The following is a 15,757-nucleotide window of genomic DNA, read 5'->3' on the forward strand; positions in this document are numbered from 1 at the left end:
ACAATGGGAATAAGAAATAATGAAACATAAAAACATGTTTATTTCTTCATATAAGTACTCGTAGGGATATTTTTATAGTTGAAATTTGAGGAAAAGCTTCAACTTATGACTAGGCATTGCCTTATCTCTAAATATCACTAATATCTGGATTATTTATTAATATATGTATAAATGATTCTAATAAAATATCTGTGATTCAGGGGTGTGTGCAGGAGGGGGGTTGAATAAGAAAATAGGAAAGACAAATTTTTCAAAGGATTTCTGTAGTTTTTCTTTAATCAGTTAGTCTACCCCCCTTTAAAAAAGTATAATCTTGTGTACGCCCCTGAAGATTAATTATATCCATTGATGAAATGATATATCCCATTAGATCACACCTGATAAAAAAAAACCTCTACATCAATATCCACAGTTAAACAGTCATAATAATCTCGAATTGACATGACATGATCCTTTGAGTTATTACAGCTTCAGCCAGTTAGGTTAATGATTTGGCTAGCTTGTCTCCGAAAATGAAAAAAATATAAATTTTAGGAATTTAATATAAAGTTGTGTATTGTTTATATTCATTATTAAGTTAAAAATATTAGCTACCACTGGAATGACTTTACATGCATGAGCATTCCTGAGGTTAAGTTCACAGACAAAGCAATGGATCGTGTTATATCAAATGTATTTGTACACCTTGTAACATTGTACAAGCAACATTTTGGCTTTTGATTTTAAATTACGGATCAATTTCTGATTGTAATCTAGAAGACTTCTAAACAACAAGTTGTGACAAAATTCCTCCATTTACTATGGGAATACATTTATAATTTGTGGGATTTACGACTTTTATTCAATAACACATTCATCTAAATACACCTATGTATAGTAATTGATGCGCAAGTAAAATTGATATTAGGAGTACTTTAATGAAGAAGAATCAATATCAGTTTAATAGCTTAGAAGACAACATTCACTAAGAAAATCGTTCAAAGCATAAACATGATTGCAATATATTCGTTGCTGCTCCTCTTTTGTGGCCAATCCTTGGCCAATACAAGGATGAAACAATCCACGGTTGATGGAATATTAAAAAACTTGATGGCATTGGTAAACTCCACAGAAAAGGATGGTGTAAGAAACTCTGTTGTTTTATTTTAATTAATTCACACATTAAAATAAACAAAATAATTGTTTCTTAGGTTAAATTCTTGGTGCCAGGGATTGTTAGATTGGTTTTCCATGATTGTGTGGATGGTTGTGACGCATGTTTAAACTTTGACTTAATTTCCAATCGTGGACTTAAGAAAATAGTTGATGCTCTTGAGCCAACATATGAAAATTATAAAAGTATATTGAGTCGAGCGGATCTGTGGGCTCTTGCTTCTAAAGCTGCCATCCAGATTGCTATTGAGAATAACAATAATAGATGCTCTGATCAAAGGTTGGTCAAAGTAGAATCCTAGTGTTGTTTACCTATTTGTATTTATTTTTCCTTCATAGCTGTAAAACTCCACAAATCAACATTCGCTTTCGATATGGTAGAAAAGACTGTCCTACGAGTCCAAGTCATGAGGAGAATACATTTATTCCATCTCCTCTGCAAAATTCCTCCGTTTTAATGCCATGGTTTAAGGATACATTCAAGTAATAGAATAGATATGTAGAGCATTTCTTTTCAAAAAAAAAAAATATTTTCTTATAGTTTCAAACCAAACCAAGTTGTAGCAATTATGGGGATGCACACGTTGGGCAAAGCTGGAGCTCCCTTTAATAGTGCCTGGGAACAAGGAAACACTGATGGATTGAGTAACAATTATTATAAGCAAATTTCCGATCCTAATCATTGTTGGGTTCAAGAAGTAAATTTGATTTACCTTTTTGGCAATTTTATGTTCTTAGAGTACATATTTACCTATAATAACTATTTCTAGTATATTGATCCCAAATTATCTGGAATACCTAACAAAATATTTTTTTGGAGAACTGAACTATTCAAGGCATTTGCTCTACCTGTTGATATGACATTATATAAAGCTATTCAGGTACTATTATTGTTTGTCTTAGTTTCCAATAAGTTTGATATGTATAGTTTACTCATTAGGTAAACGAAACAACTGGAGAGTCAAGTTGTTCTTATCACGATTGCAAGAGAGCTTCAACCATGGGAATGTTCAAACGATATGCAGCAAGTGTTGAAAGGTAATACTGTTCTTAAATGCTGCTGTCATTTATTGATTTAAATTCTAATTCCATGTTATAGTTGGACTAAACATATTCGACATTTGTTCCCGCGAATGTTGGAGAAAACGACTTCAAAACTTCTATTCCCTAGACGAAACATGTAATAAGCTACAAAGATATATAAAGATACTGGAAATAAGATTCAAAGATACTGGAAATAAGATTTAAAGTGCGTTTATTCTCTATTTAATTATTTATTTACTAAAATGTTGCAATACATATAACGGAATGTCATACTTCAAGCAATTTACAACAGTGTTACGATTAGTTATAGTTATGTATTGTAAAATCACTTTTAGATCCTTAGTTCGATTTTTTAAAGATATGTTTCTTTTTTCTTTGGTCATTCATGGATATTTGCAGTAATTTGACTACTTCTTTTATCTCAATTGCTAGCTACCTCATATATATTTTCACAAGTGCCAATTTTACGGAAAACAAAAGTATTTTTTTATATAGTTGGAATCCCAGGATCATGTATCATCTACCTATAAACTTAGAGGAAGTTTATTGCTTGAAGCCTTATCAGATGGTACCTATAGGTATCTAAAAATTTATGTTAGGGGTATTTTGTTCAATGAAATTTTGCGATACTAAGATTGAACAATAACTGTTGTCGATTTTTACGAAGATATGGCGTAAAGAGGCTCTAATTATAGAGCAGTAATTTGCAATCTTCGGAGTTTCGTAGACCAAAAATACTTAGACTACTTTTACTAAAAAGCATAGTTTTATTACTTATAAACAATAACCCTTCTATATCACAATAGGATCTTCACAAAGTCACAACTCATGTGCATTTTTTATTAAGAGTCGATTGGTCTACTCTAAAAACATTTTAGTTTTCTGAATGTTGATTTGTTTAAATCGAATTATTATTTGTTAAGCAACAATCATATCCTTATTATCAAATTAGCGGTAGAACCTGGCATTGCCTGGAGTAGTTAGGCGTTGGCTACAACACAATTTTTGATTTAATATAGAAGATAACTCCTCAAGAAGTCCTTAGTGTTAGTCTCCGTTTTTCAGGGCACACTCACATATAACTCCTCAATACTTAAATCCCTATATATATCGTGTTCCCTCCTCAAGAGTAAAAGAATAATAATAAGATTTCGAGAAACAAAAAAAAAAAAAATAATAATAGAATGATGTGATGAGTAAAGAAGGAATATGTGCAAAGAAAAAACTAAGTATAGCAATTAAAAACGGAAAAACAGTTTATGCGTGTGGTCTTTCTTCCTCTTTTGTTCATTATTTAATAAGTCGCGTGTGTGTTAACATCTGCCTCTAAAAGAAGAATTCTAATCTATCTTTGGTCTAAATGGATTTAAAAACGGATAATAAAATAAATATACATGAATTTAAACATAATTATAATATTTTCCCTAGACTTATGAAGGAGCTGTAGCCGACCCCGCCCCCAAATAATGTATTTTTTTAGAAAAAAATATTTTAGTGAAAAACAAAAAACGTGGTCCATTTAGGAATTATATTCTAAAAAAAGGTCAATCGATTAAATTATGCAGCGGAGTAAAGACTCAAAAATTAGAACCCTCTTCGAGGCCGTCTAGCCTCAGTTTTAAAAGTTTGACAATTTTGTACTTTGCGCCATTTGAAAAAACTGGCAAAAATCTACAATTTAATGTTTCTTTTGTTTTTGTGCTATCAAAAATGTTAAAGCAACAATCAAAACGGCCGCGTGTGCGCGATCACTTCCGCATACAAGTCGATCTCCGACAAAAAGATCTTCGTACTGGACGCTGTTCTAAACTGGAGAAATTAGCTTCTGCTTCAACTTGTGCTTCAAAAGTTTGCCAAAAAATGTCACAAAATAAAAATATATAAACGGAAATACGGCTTTTAAAATTTTCTAATTTTGAGTCCCCACCTTGTATGTAAATATAATCCAACGGACGTTCCTGGCCTCAGACCTCTCATTGAAAATTGAAGAATCTGAGAAATTAAAGGGAAATAAATAATTTCATATAATGTGATTCCATGTTGCAGGAGCAACCGCCGAAAAGAATTGGTAATAAAATATAGGTTCAAAGGAAAGTGAAGCCTTTTGTTAATATTGGGATGCATAATATCCCCGTTAACTAATAAAGGGTTAATCATTTATTCTTATATTCAAACGAATTACAACAATTATTTATATTAATTTTATTATTATTCAAATGTACTTTAATTGAATCAATATTCTTAAAGAATAATTATTTTTTATGATAAAATAGTAGAAATTTAATTTGATGGATCTGTTAAGTTGAATGAAGATTAACAATGTTTCTTCTGTTGTACTGATAATGGGTCTTACTTGATCATTTGTAAAGAACACAAAATTATTCATCACAACGTTGAAACATTTGATACTAATTGTAGGAATATAATTAGAAAAACTGCGATCAAATGTGTCAGTTATTGATGATATTTCACAGGATATTGGAAAAGATTTAACTATTTCTTCTACAAAAGCACTAAATATTTTGCGTTGAAATGTAGACTGCTGAGTCCTGAAGTTTTTGTTAGTATCTAGTCCCTTGTATGATATCGCTTAATACGGTTCTCCTCCATTTGGCTACCTTCTATGGGTCTTTCATTCGAAACCTGTGAAATATTAATTCAATATCCATTGAAATGCAGCATCCTGGGGAAGAAGTCTTGTATACCCTGATGAAGGATGGTTTAAAGAACTTAAACTTCTTGTTACAATTAACCCTTCAATGCATGATGTCCAATATATAGGATATGCCAAATTTTGGCAAAACTACGTATCAGTATATCATAATCAAAGACCTTGTATATTTTCATTTCTTAGAAGTAAATTTTCCTCATTAACATAACGGATCAAATATGAAGTTATTTGAATTTAAAAATTAAAATAGTTTCACCTAGAAATTAAAATTCATGCAATGAAGGGTAAAAAGAGTATTCTCCTGAACAACGCTTTACTTTTTTTTTGTTACAAGAATATTAATAATCTCTGTATGTAAAAAAAAGAACCTTATTTTAAGACGCAGTTCTAGTTGTTTTAGAATACTATGCTCTGATTCCAGTCTTACGACCCTAAGTACATCCCGTCGTTATTTTAATAGGACATGTGCGTTGTTTATTTATATTTGTTTGTAAACACATTACCATTGAGTAGCGCCACATTGGGGATAAATTATAAACCTCCATAAATAATAATTATGATTCTCTGGCCAAAGAATACTAGCTACCAGCTAGAGAATGACTTCAGACGAAGTTGAGTCACTTGTTGATAAAAGTCCTTTAATTTTATTTACATATGTATAAATTATAATAATAACAAACTTACAATTTACAAATATCGCAATATTGCAATTTGTAAAGATGAAATATTATTAATAATAAGTAATATAACTATTACTATAAATCTTATAAGTTATTAGTCATTATTTATTAATAGCTAAAGAATACATCGGCGTCACACAACAATTAACGTAATCTTAAGCGATACCAGGTACCTTAAGCAATCCATACTTATATTAGCCAATGCGACAGTGATTCACACCCCTAGTGGATAAAATATATTTTTTAGTTTGATCGTGCCCTATTGGATCTCTAAACCTTTTCTCCTAAGAAAATAAGGTACAAATTTATTTGATAGACAAACAATCTCAGCTTTGGAATATTTCTTCATTTATTTGTAGATAAGGTAAAATGCTTATTCAAATTCAACCAATCAACGTTCAGAATAGTGATAAAAAGTAGAAAAATCGACAGTTGTTTTAGATTTTTGGGTTTGTGTTAAAGGTATCAACATTCAGATTGTTGACGGTCCAACTCTCAAACGGACTGATCGCCAATGGTCAATTATTATTTAAATATTTGTTATTAACTATTAGATATATTAAATTGATAATCTTATCAATGACTGTGTATAAAATGAAACGAATTCTAAACAAAAGTCCCTGATATAGGAATTCATATCAAAATCCAAATCGTATGGAATAGCCTTTTTTGTTCGTAATACGTGGAGTCAGCTACTTTTAATCATACAAGAGTCAATTTATGAAAATTAATGAAATCAACTGAAAGGAAATTACATTGTATCTTTGTTCATGTCAAAAAGCAGATCCTACTGGTTATCAATGCACCGTTTTTCAAATACATGAAAAAACCGGGTTCGGCAAAATGAAACACTTTGTGAACTGTGAATCATTAATATAAAAAATTTCTGCTAGTGTAATGTGTAGAACATTGACAGAATTTGCAATTTTTTCCAGGAGAGGTCCTGTTTTTTTTATAAATACACATACAATACATAGATACATAAAATATAAAGATCCAGAGGGCTTAGCTCAAACTATATTGTAGGAGTGACTTAATGGTAAAACAGATTTATCTTTAGCTAAGGTTGTTATCTAGTGTTACTCATGACTTTTGGCTGGTAGTTGTACTGTTGTGCTTTTTCTCGACTTCCCGTTTAACTATCCGTTGAAAGTTTTTGATGATCGCTGACACTTTTAGTAGGTGGAAGACAAATGATATGTATAAAGAACAAGAAGAGCAATTCGGGCAGTTCTGAAAAATTAGCAAGCTTCTTTTACCAAGCGCTAAATAGCTGAAATTTAGGTCAACAACTGATTATTTGTATTAAAAATATCTACCCCAGTCTCGTGTTTATCATAATTATTAATTGAAGATCCAGTGAGGAACCGAGAGAGCTCTCATCCTCCATCCACTGATTTTTTATTTAAGTTCTTAAGTCTTTTTCTCCTTAAGTCAACTCTGCATCTTCTCCTACTCTAAGAAAACTATTTCCTTGATCAGTGTTCTTGATATATATAATTCATAAATAGCTCGTCTCAATCACATTGATTTCAATTTATAAGGTGGAGTTTGAGATGTATGCTCTATATGGATAATTATATCACCTGGACACTTTATTACTGATTAGTGCTTTCTTTAACACTTGTGAGTCTCTTTTGCGATTGGAAAACAAGTGGACGATGATTCTAGACTCTTAAAGATAATGTACGTTGTACATTTCTTTTCTCGATAGTTTTGTCTGCAATACATATTCTATTCTGCTATTGCATATTAATAGTTATTGAATCAAATCATTCTATCCCTTTATTATAGAACGGAAGACAAATGAAAATACAGTGAGGAACAAATAAATTTGTCATTCTTCACCCAAAAATCCTTCATTGAAACTCTGATGTTCAATCCTCGTAATGTAATCTCCTACTTTAAGTAAATTCTTTCCTGGATATACATATATATAATACTTCAAATATAATGTAAATACTTAAACAGATATTCCTTTACTAATTGATTGGACAATTGCAAATTGATTTACACTATTTTATTTGAATACTCTTAGAAATATATAGATGAAGCCTGGATTTAGCTCTATTACCGTAAATCGTTACATTTATTAATATTGAATTTAACTTCCAAGAACCTATGTGACAAAATTATTTCTTTTATACTCAATAAACGTGTTTGTTGCGCCCATTATCATACATATTGCGAGGGTGTGGAGAGAGGGATATATCTTATCTTCTGAGGAACAACATGTGCTAAATATCCTCTGTCAAGAAAAATCAAAGTATTTCTTATTTTATAATAACTCAGTGGAATAAATGACTATTCATATTTCAATTCGTTAGATCAATGCTTGCAGAATGGGCATGATCGTTACAAAGCGAAAGAGAGTGGCGGTGTCTTGTGGGAAAAAAAAAAATACAACTCGCTGAATAATAATACAAAGCTAGAAAGTGCTGTGGAAATTCAAGGCTATTGAGAATGACCATTACATTGGTTATTTAAAAATATACAACCAGCTTCAGGTTGTAAAAATAATTAAGATACAATTTTATTTAAATTATGTATCTTTTTTTATACTAATTAGGCTACAGAGCCACTACAAATATAGATATGTTGAAGTCTACAAAGTTGTTCAGGTAAATCCAAACCATCTTTAACTACATCCTGAACAAAAAAGGAAGCATTTAACTCGGAATTTCAATTTTAAAGTGAGAGATTGAGCATTAGCTTTAAGTTGGCTTCGCAACTTTTAATTTAAAACAAGTATTTACAATGTAAGAGATCCGGAGAAGCACTATCATCGGATTGGCTTGCGTAGGGGACAGCCCATCGTACATAAAGAAGATACTCGGGTATCCAAAGAGCACAGTCTATGACGTGTATAACTTCTGGAAGGCCGAATGGCATATAAGAGAAAGGCCAAAAAGTCCTGAAGTGATAAAAAGTGCACTCCCAGATTTCTCGTAGGCCTGAAACGGTCTGTAAAGGCATCTCCTGGGATTCTAATTAACGTTCTTGCCAAAATGTGCCAAATAGACTTACAACAGTCTCCAGGGCTGAGGATGGAGTTATACTGCCTCTACAAAGGACATATATTTACAGTCAAAATGAAGGCTACCCGAGCTGCCCACGGAAGAACATTGCTAAACGATTTGAAGTACCATGGTAACCGAATCATCTCTTAATCAGATGAGAAACAATGGAGACTGTCGACAGATCCCACAACATCCAGAATGACAAATAGTTGGTACAGAGGGGGAATGTCCCCCATGTCTTCAAAACAAAGTTTCTGTCGAGTATAATGATCCTTGGGGACATTGGGAGCAACAGCAGTGTTATTCCCCCATCCCCCCATCTGCTTTGAGCCAAAACAGAGGGTGTGGATCGAGAGTTACTTGTAACTCCTGTCTGACCATGTTATACCTTGGATGAAAGGTGAGGCCAATGGTATGGAGTTCCTCTTTCAACAAGACTCGATCACCTCTCACAGGGCTGCAAGACTCAAAACTTGTTAAAGGAAGAGAAGGTGCCATTTTGGGATCCCCAGATCTGCCCCTCTAACTCTTTCGATATGAATCCCATGGATTACTTCTTTTAGGAAGGGTTAGAGAGGAATGTCTCCGCGAATTCACACAACAGCATCGACTCCTTGAAGGGCTGCAAATCCTTTAGGCTTCATATCGATTGAATGATTGGAGAGGATGAGGGAGATAATTGCATTATTTTTTTGTTTTGTTTTATTAGAACTTGTAAATAAAATTTCAAACCTCTACTTGCTTCTCTTATAGAATGGCCCAGATTAACCTAAACTACCCTGTATGTAATGTAAGTTTAAAGAAAAAAGGTCATTTGTCCTAAAATAAATTTTAAATACGTTAAATAAACATTGCTGTCAAATATGATAGCTCACTAATACAAAAATGCATACTTATCAGTGTTTTGTACGTTGATTGATTGAATTCTATTTATTTTTATATCAATTCCCAACAATGAATAATTATTCCGTAATCGAGAAGAATTGGCTAACCACTTACTAATTTTGGGCCTTTGTCCGTTTCTTTTTGTACAAAAGTTTACGTTATATGAGGGCAACGACGTACTTAGTCATTTAAGGCGAAATTTCAAAATATTTTTGTACTAAAAAGTTGTACCCATTTTTGTTCTTTGACAACTTTATTAGATAAAATAAGTTATTGCCGATGATAAAAACGCTCAATCTCATCAATTTTAGAAAAGGGATTCATTTAATTTCGTAGGAGTGCCAAAAGTGCACAATTTTTTTTAGCAGTGAATTACTTGAATTGTATCTTGTTTAGTTACCTACTATTAACAAAATAATACTCGGACTTTGATTTTAAATTTGGTTTTATGTTGAGCAACACGAAAATGATTTTTTTCCACATCTGATCAACAAATAGATTTTACAGATTTAATATAACTTTTGTTGAATAAGAAATAACATAATCCGAGGATAAAATACTTTATATTAATTATGAGAAAATACTATAATAGAATTTGATTAATCCAATGAATAATTTCAAAAAGTACCTTAATTTCATAGTTAAAACTTACCACAATTTATTTTATCATCAGGTTATTTTAATATTTTGAGATTAAGAATGTGAAAATAAATCTTTAATAGCCTAAAGGAGTTTTTCAAAATCTCTTATTTTTTAAATCTGAAATTACGGTTTTTTTCTTTCTCACATTATGGCTAAAAATTAGAAAATAATAAACCCTCCAAAAATTGCCACTGTAAGTAATTTTATCACTTACAGATAAATATATATGTATTTAGAACTTTAAAAAAAAATTAGATCTTTGTTTTATAGTTTTATTGAATACTTTGTTTTTATTTTAGTCTGTACGTTGAAAATGAGTCTAAATCTTAAATATGCAGTAATATTATGCACTCCTTTTGAATTGAAGTTTAAATTTGTTTAATATTCAACATGATTTTAAGATAAAATAACAACTGGACACACAATACAACAAACATATATATAGTTATAGCTCGATAGCTTTTAAGAGTAATGACGTAATTCCAAAACTCAGTGTTTATTTTATATCTCTTTTTGGAAAAAAATAAAAGATAATATAAATTCAATTAAATAAAATCATCCAAATCTTGATAAACTGATACGCAGTCAGTAGTATTCAAAATATTCCTACAAATTGGACTACTCCGTGTACAAAAATCCTCTAATCCTTGTCTTTTCTTGGCTTTGAAAGGATTGACAGGTATTATACACGTGAATTCATCAATCCCAAGGCATGTATAATTATACTTTACAGCGTACCCTACCAATTCGTCTTCTAGATTAATGGATGAAAAAAATCCTGGGGATCTACGTCGAAAGATTGGGAGTAAGGAGCGAAACCATTGCAATGAAAGAAAGCGTGGAGAGTTTGACGTTGTAGTTTCTTTGAAAATAACAGCAACTGCTGGAAATGTTCTCATCGTTCGAAATGGTGGGAATACAGCCAACGGGATTGTGTTTATGGGTGTAAGCTCAAGAGCTTCTCTCTGAAGATCTGTCGTGACTTGATTTGGAGAAACTCCACCACCAGATTCACTTGGCAATGGAAAATTAGGTAGAGCATCTGTAATAGATAGTATACTCACAAATGCTCCAGCAGCTAGGATTCCTCCGCCATAAATGGCATCTCTAACTGGGTTATTTGTGATAATGGTTTTCTGAAATTGAAGAAATATTGACAGAATATGTGACACATATCCGTATACTAATTCAGAATATACTTTATCACTTACTTTTGATGAATTAGTATGAAGGGGCATCCGAGTTGTTACTGTCATATTTGTTGGAAGCACAGTAGCTGGTATTGGCGTCGTCAGTTCCTGTCTTTTCACTCTATAATTATGCTGCGTCCAACTTAGTTCTTCATTTAGAAGTGAGCTAAAATGTCTTGTTTGTAAGGGAAAAAAAAATAGATGCAAAGACTTAAAACCGATCGGAACTCATTTAGGATTTCAAAGTACTTTTGTAGGGAGTATATTTTTGTAGGGTTTGTACATAAGCAAATGGATCAAGTGTATTTGAGATCAATTTTTATAAAGCATTTGTGCAATCTTGAACTCTACCTCCCATTGAAAACAATCTACATTCATTTTCAATGCTGGAACAAAAGTCCTCTCCACTTTGTCTGTTCCGAAGGATATTATCGAAGATTGTCTCGGATCCATTCAATAAGTTTGTGGACGTGCAGTCATTGATGGAGTTTTCAAAGCAAGTATAATTGTATTGAATGCGAAAACCGACAAGGTCCGTGTCTAAATTAATGCATTTGAAGAGTTTGGGAGACCTACGCCTAAAAATAGCAAAGTTTTCTCTCAACCATTGAATACTCGGAAAGGAAGCAGGATTCTCATTTTGGTTGTCTAATCCAGCCTTTTCCCGAAATATTACAGCCCTTGCAGGAAATGTTCTTGGGGTAGAGAAGGGGGGGAATACTGCAAGGGGTTTCCTATTTGGAGGTGTTAGTGAGAGTGCTTGGCGCTGTTGCTCATTTAATACACCAGTTGGAGAAAACCCGCCTCCTACTTCCCCCTGGTAAGGGGTAACTTGGCAGTGTATCTGTTAAAAATAAAGCACCAAGAAAACCTGTTCCTGCAATTATTCCAAATTGATAAAAAGCAATTTCGACTATATTAGAAGATATTAAATCTCCATCATTGACCTAGAAATTAAAGCAAAAGCAAAGTATTTCATTTGTACAAATGATTAACAATACTTAATTATTTAACGAAAGTGTTAATTATAATCATACCGTGGTAGTAGTCATGGCTGTTGGCATGGACACATTCCCTGACTGCCTTTTAGAGCGATGCATGTAATGATCTCTTACAAGGATTAGATTAATATCACTGCAATCACAGATTGGATTATTTATTATGGGTGCATTTAAGCCTAGAGTGTGGAGCAAGTATATATAATTTACCTTCAATAATGAGCAACTCCCAAATAAACAAACTCGATTAATGAAATGCAAGCGTTAAAGCGTTTAACATACCTCAAGTCGTATTTATTGTGATTTCCAATCACCTCTGTTCTTCTCATAGGAGCATCGTTTCCACCTTCAATGTACTCTTCTCTTTGAATAGACTCGAGTGCATCCTTATAGGATCGATTACGACACTCTACAGTGCGACTACAGATATAACAGTTCATTCCCATGACTAAGTAGGGAATATTTAAGAGAAACACAAAGAGTTTAAACCATGTTGTCATGATGTATAAACCATGTTTTTTTGGGAGGATAATTTTTTTTTGCAAACAATGTACACTATTTGAAGTACTTTCCGGGTTCAACTCTTTTTGAATACTGAAAAAAGAGTAGTATATTGTGAGTTTGTAAAAAATCCTTCCACAACGCGTCTTCAAACCAACAAGGTCGAATTGAAATTGTTTCTAATTTAAAAAAAAAATAACAAGAGGATGGATGATGTGTTTTCATTTTGTATGAGTGAGAATCATAGCTTTTTTCTACTTTTATCTGCATTGTAAGTTTTCTTTTTGCAATTAATTTTGATATTCTTTAAGGTATTGGTGTAATGGATAAATAAGTACATAGTATACACAACAAGATTAACCTTTTGACTCTTCTTATACCTTTAAGTGGAAAACAATATTTTCAAAGGATTGGATGTTATCATATGTATGCTATAAAAAAGAGAGATCCCTAAATTAATTCTACGTCTGTATGAAGATGTGTGGGTGAACTACTCAATTAATAGATTACAAGGAAACCATCAATTTACAATTTATTTATTTTCCAGTGGAGCGATGGTTAAAACAATCCTTTTGTTTAGTGGTTAACTTTCTTCGCATTCTCAAATTATACAAAAGTATTGATAATAAATACAATTTATATAAGAAGTGGAACGTAATTGTTTTAAGATATTGACGATTAAAGTTTTAAAAATCAGGATATGCCCATTTTGGTAGCGTACATATTCTACAAAAGGTATCGAACATTTCTTTAGAGTAATAGTCAAATATGAATCATTATAATAATACAGTAATGTTATCTAGAAAAAATATTTTTAAAGAACGACTTGCTACACTTTCTCTTTGGGCACAGAGTATGTCCTCAGTATCAATTTCAAGGTAATAGGAAGAACAATAGACGACTTATTAAATTAAATAAGATCTTCAAATCAATAGTTTGAATAGAAAAATACGTCAATACACTTTAAAAAAAGTCTTCATAAGTGTTTCAAAAATGCAATTTTTTCATTACGAAATTGAATATAGATTTCTATTGCTATATATAACTTCATATCCAAAAGCTTTTTATATATTATTTTATCGCATTAATTTTTACAATAAATAACTATTAATATAGAACCCTTCGTCTAAAATGCAAAACTTTTTTTAAATGGTGCGCCTTTGCCGTGTTTGTTATATTTCGATGGTTACCCCTAATAACTTATTGTAAACAATTGTCTAAGAAGCTGTTACCAAAACATAAGCAAAGTCGACAAAGAATTAAGAGCGTGATAACCAAAGACATGGAGCAATCCAGAGCTACAATTTTGAAGCTATCCTGGAAAATAACCATAGTTATCTCTAAAGTACTGGCCTGTAACTGCACTACTGTGTACCGGATAACCGCGAGATGCAAACCAAAAACTTCCACAGGCTCCAGTTCAAGGACAAATAGAACAAAAGTATTTGTGGAGGCAGTTAAAGTTACCAATGAAGGCAGAAAAGGCAAGGTCAGTCTCAATGGCCTTGCTCCTGAACTTTACAGCAGTTAGACCACCATACGACGCTTGATGAAACAAGACTTGAGCCTAAACTCCTCGTAAGGATTTGAACCCTTTGTATTGAGTAAAACGCGTGACCGTGCGCAAAGTCCACCTCAACAAGTTTGAAAACAAGACTCTTGGCTTCCCCACAGCCGCGACTCCCCCAGACTTTGGTATCTTTTGGCATCTCAATTGGAACCTTTTAGGAGTCCAATATACACTACGATGGCCTATTCAAGGCCATCATCATTATTGATTGAGCCAACCTAGAACTGAGCATAGTAAATATCTGCTATGCAATGTTTCACAGCAGTATTTCAGAAACTTAGTGTTCATATGCACTAACTGAATTACTTTTGGACAATCGTAGCACAAATTTCTAAAAGTCTCTAGAATCTCTCTGTATCTTCAACTCTCAATTTATTCGTAAGAAGGGTTGAAGTAGCCATTCTGTAGCGAAACCACTTTTCTGTTGAGTTCATGAAACCGTTCCAAACTATTTTTTTTAAACTTTGTGAGAACATATTCTGATAGTTTACAACCTAAACGAAGGAAACATTTACGTACCAAATCGTCTAGGATACCCACAATTTATCTTTCAATGGCTTTCTTTCACATATTTGAAAGATAACCTCGCATTGAACCCCATATAAATTTTGCCTATATGATTTGTACCTTGTCTTTATTTTTTTTCTGAATAAAGAGTACACCTAAGTAAGTTGACTACTCGGGGTATTGCGACCACATTCCATATTTTTACCCCATCCAAGATATTTATATGTTGCTTATCATACAACATCGTAATACTGCAGATAGATTCTTTCACTCTCTCTAAGTTTGGGTTAATGCCAATCGCTCCATCTTCCTTGGTTATTGAGAATACAAGAAAAAGTTGATGTGCTGGAGAACTTCAATAACAGAAAAAATAAAACCATCTTGGTATCTCTCCTGGTTTTTTTTCTGTCATAAAGCCCTTTTGTAATTCTGGTATAATAGAGGAGAGTACCTGGACTTTTCCATTGCTGATTATTCCTGTTATAATTGCTATAAGGTATTAATAAGCGTTATCGGTCTATAATTTGTTATATTTAGTTTTTTTCTGTCCTTCTTTAGTATCATAGTAACAACACCTTCACTCTTAAACTTTGGAATCAAACCTACAAGTAAGTGCGAAATATCTTGGTAAGGGCTTCCAAGATAGGAAATAGCTTATACACAAATTTATTTTTAGATTCAAATGGCAAGTCCAATAATAGCCCTGGTGATTTTATTTTTTTCATACAATTTTTTGGATCAGCTGGGGGAATCGACTCCGCTACAGTCATTTCCCCCTGCTGATCCAAATCATCCAGCGAGACCCCTTGCCCGTATTTCCTTCATTTGAAAAACAGGATCAGGTACCCTGCTTTTTACAGTCACTACATCTATAGAGATTTCGTGTGTAATATGTGT

General features: G+C 32.5%; 2 protein-coding genes and 1 long non-coding RNA gene across 4 annotated transcripts; 1 reads left to right on the forward strand and 2 right to left on the reverse strand.

Moving 5' to 3' along the window:
- The first annotated feature begins 668 nt into the window (after positions 1–668).
- Positions 669–2,478, forward strand: LOC121129442 (putative ascorbate peroxidase). The gene is made up of 7 exons (XM_040725168.2): positions 669–1,122; positions 1,191–1,432; positions 1,492–1,635; positions 1,694–1,850; positions 1,923–2,033; positions 2,093–2,190; positions 2,252–2,478. The coding sequence occupies exons 1-7, from the start codon at positions 991–993 to the stop codon at positions 2,334–2,336; spliced, it is 969 nt and encodes a 322-aa protein (XP_040581102.1). The 5' UTR covers positions 669–990; the 3' UTR covers positions 2,337–2,478.
- Positions 2,479–4,279: 1,801 nt separating this feature from the next.
- On the reverse strand, positions 4,280–9,514 carry LOC121129832 (uncharacterized). Of its 2 annotated transcripts, none has more exons than XR_011783487.1 (2): positions 6,867–9,514; positions 4,280–6,812 (listed from the first exon to the last, which is right to left on the reverse strand). It is a non-coding gene; the product is annotated as an uncharacterized lncRNA (long non-coding RNA). The 2 variants fall into 2 exon arrangements; XR_005868531.2 differs by having other exon boundaries at positions 4,280–6,820.
- Positions 9,515–10,352: 838 nt separating this feature from the next.
- Positions 10,353–12,945, reverse strand: LOC121129566 (uncharacterized). The gene is made up of 3 exons (XM_040725287.2): positions 12,565–12,945; positions 11,306–11,459; positions 10,353–11,230 (listed from the first exon to the last, which is right to left on the reverse strand). Exons 1-3 carry the CDS (start codon positions 12,780–12,782, stop codon positions 10,640–10,642), a joined length of 963 nt encoding a protein of 320 aa, XP_040581221.1. The 5' UTR covers positions 12,783–12,945; the 3' UTR covers positions 10,353–10,639.
- Positions 12,946–15,757: the final 2,812 nt, after the last annotated feature.

Source organism: Lepeophtheirus salmonis, chromosome 14, assembly GCF_016086655.4.
Source record: "Lepeophtheirus salmonis chromosome 14, UVic_Lsal_1.4, whole genome shotgun sequence".
NCBI classification, from domain to species: domain Eukaryota; kingdom Metazoa; phylum Arthropoda; class Copepoda; order Siphonostomatoida; family Caligidae; genus Lepeophtheirus; species Lepeophtheirus salmonis.

What these genes read in the sequence shown, in the direction of transcription:
- LOC121129442 (XM_040725168.2), top strand. Translation starts at nt 991, where the DNA reads ATGATTGCAATATATTCGTTGCTGCTCCTCTTTTGTGGCCAATCCTTG. An exon ending in TGGTTTAAGGATACATTCAA is followed by an intron (nt 1,636 to 1,693) that starts GTAATAGAATAG and finishes ATTTTCTTATAG; the next exon opens with TTTCAAACCAAACCAAGTTG. An exon ending in ATCATTGTTGGGTTCAAGAA is followed by an intron (nt 1,851 to 1,922) that starts GTAAATTTGATT and finishes AACTATTTCTAG; the next exon opens with TATATTGATCCCAAATTATC.
- LOC121129566 (XM_040725287.2), bottom strand. Translation starts at nt 12,782, where the DNA reads ATGACAACATGGTTTAAACTCTTTGTGTTTCTCTTAAATATTCCCTAC. An exon ending in CACAATAAATACGACTTGAG is followed by an intron (nt 11,460 to 12,564) that starts GTATGTTAAACG and finishes CTTACAAACAAG; the next exon opens with ACATTTTAGCTCACTTCTAA. An exon ending in TTCATACTAATTCATCAAAA is followed by an intron (nt 11,231 to 11,305) that starts GTAAGTGATAAA and finishes CTTCAATTTCAG; the next exon opens with AAAACCATTATCACAAATAA.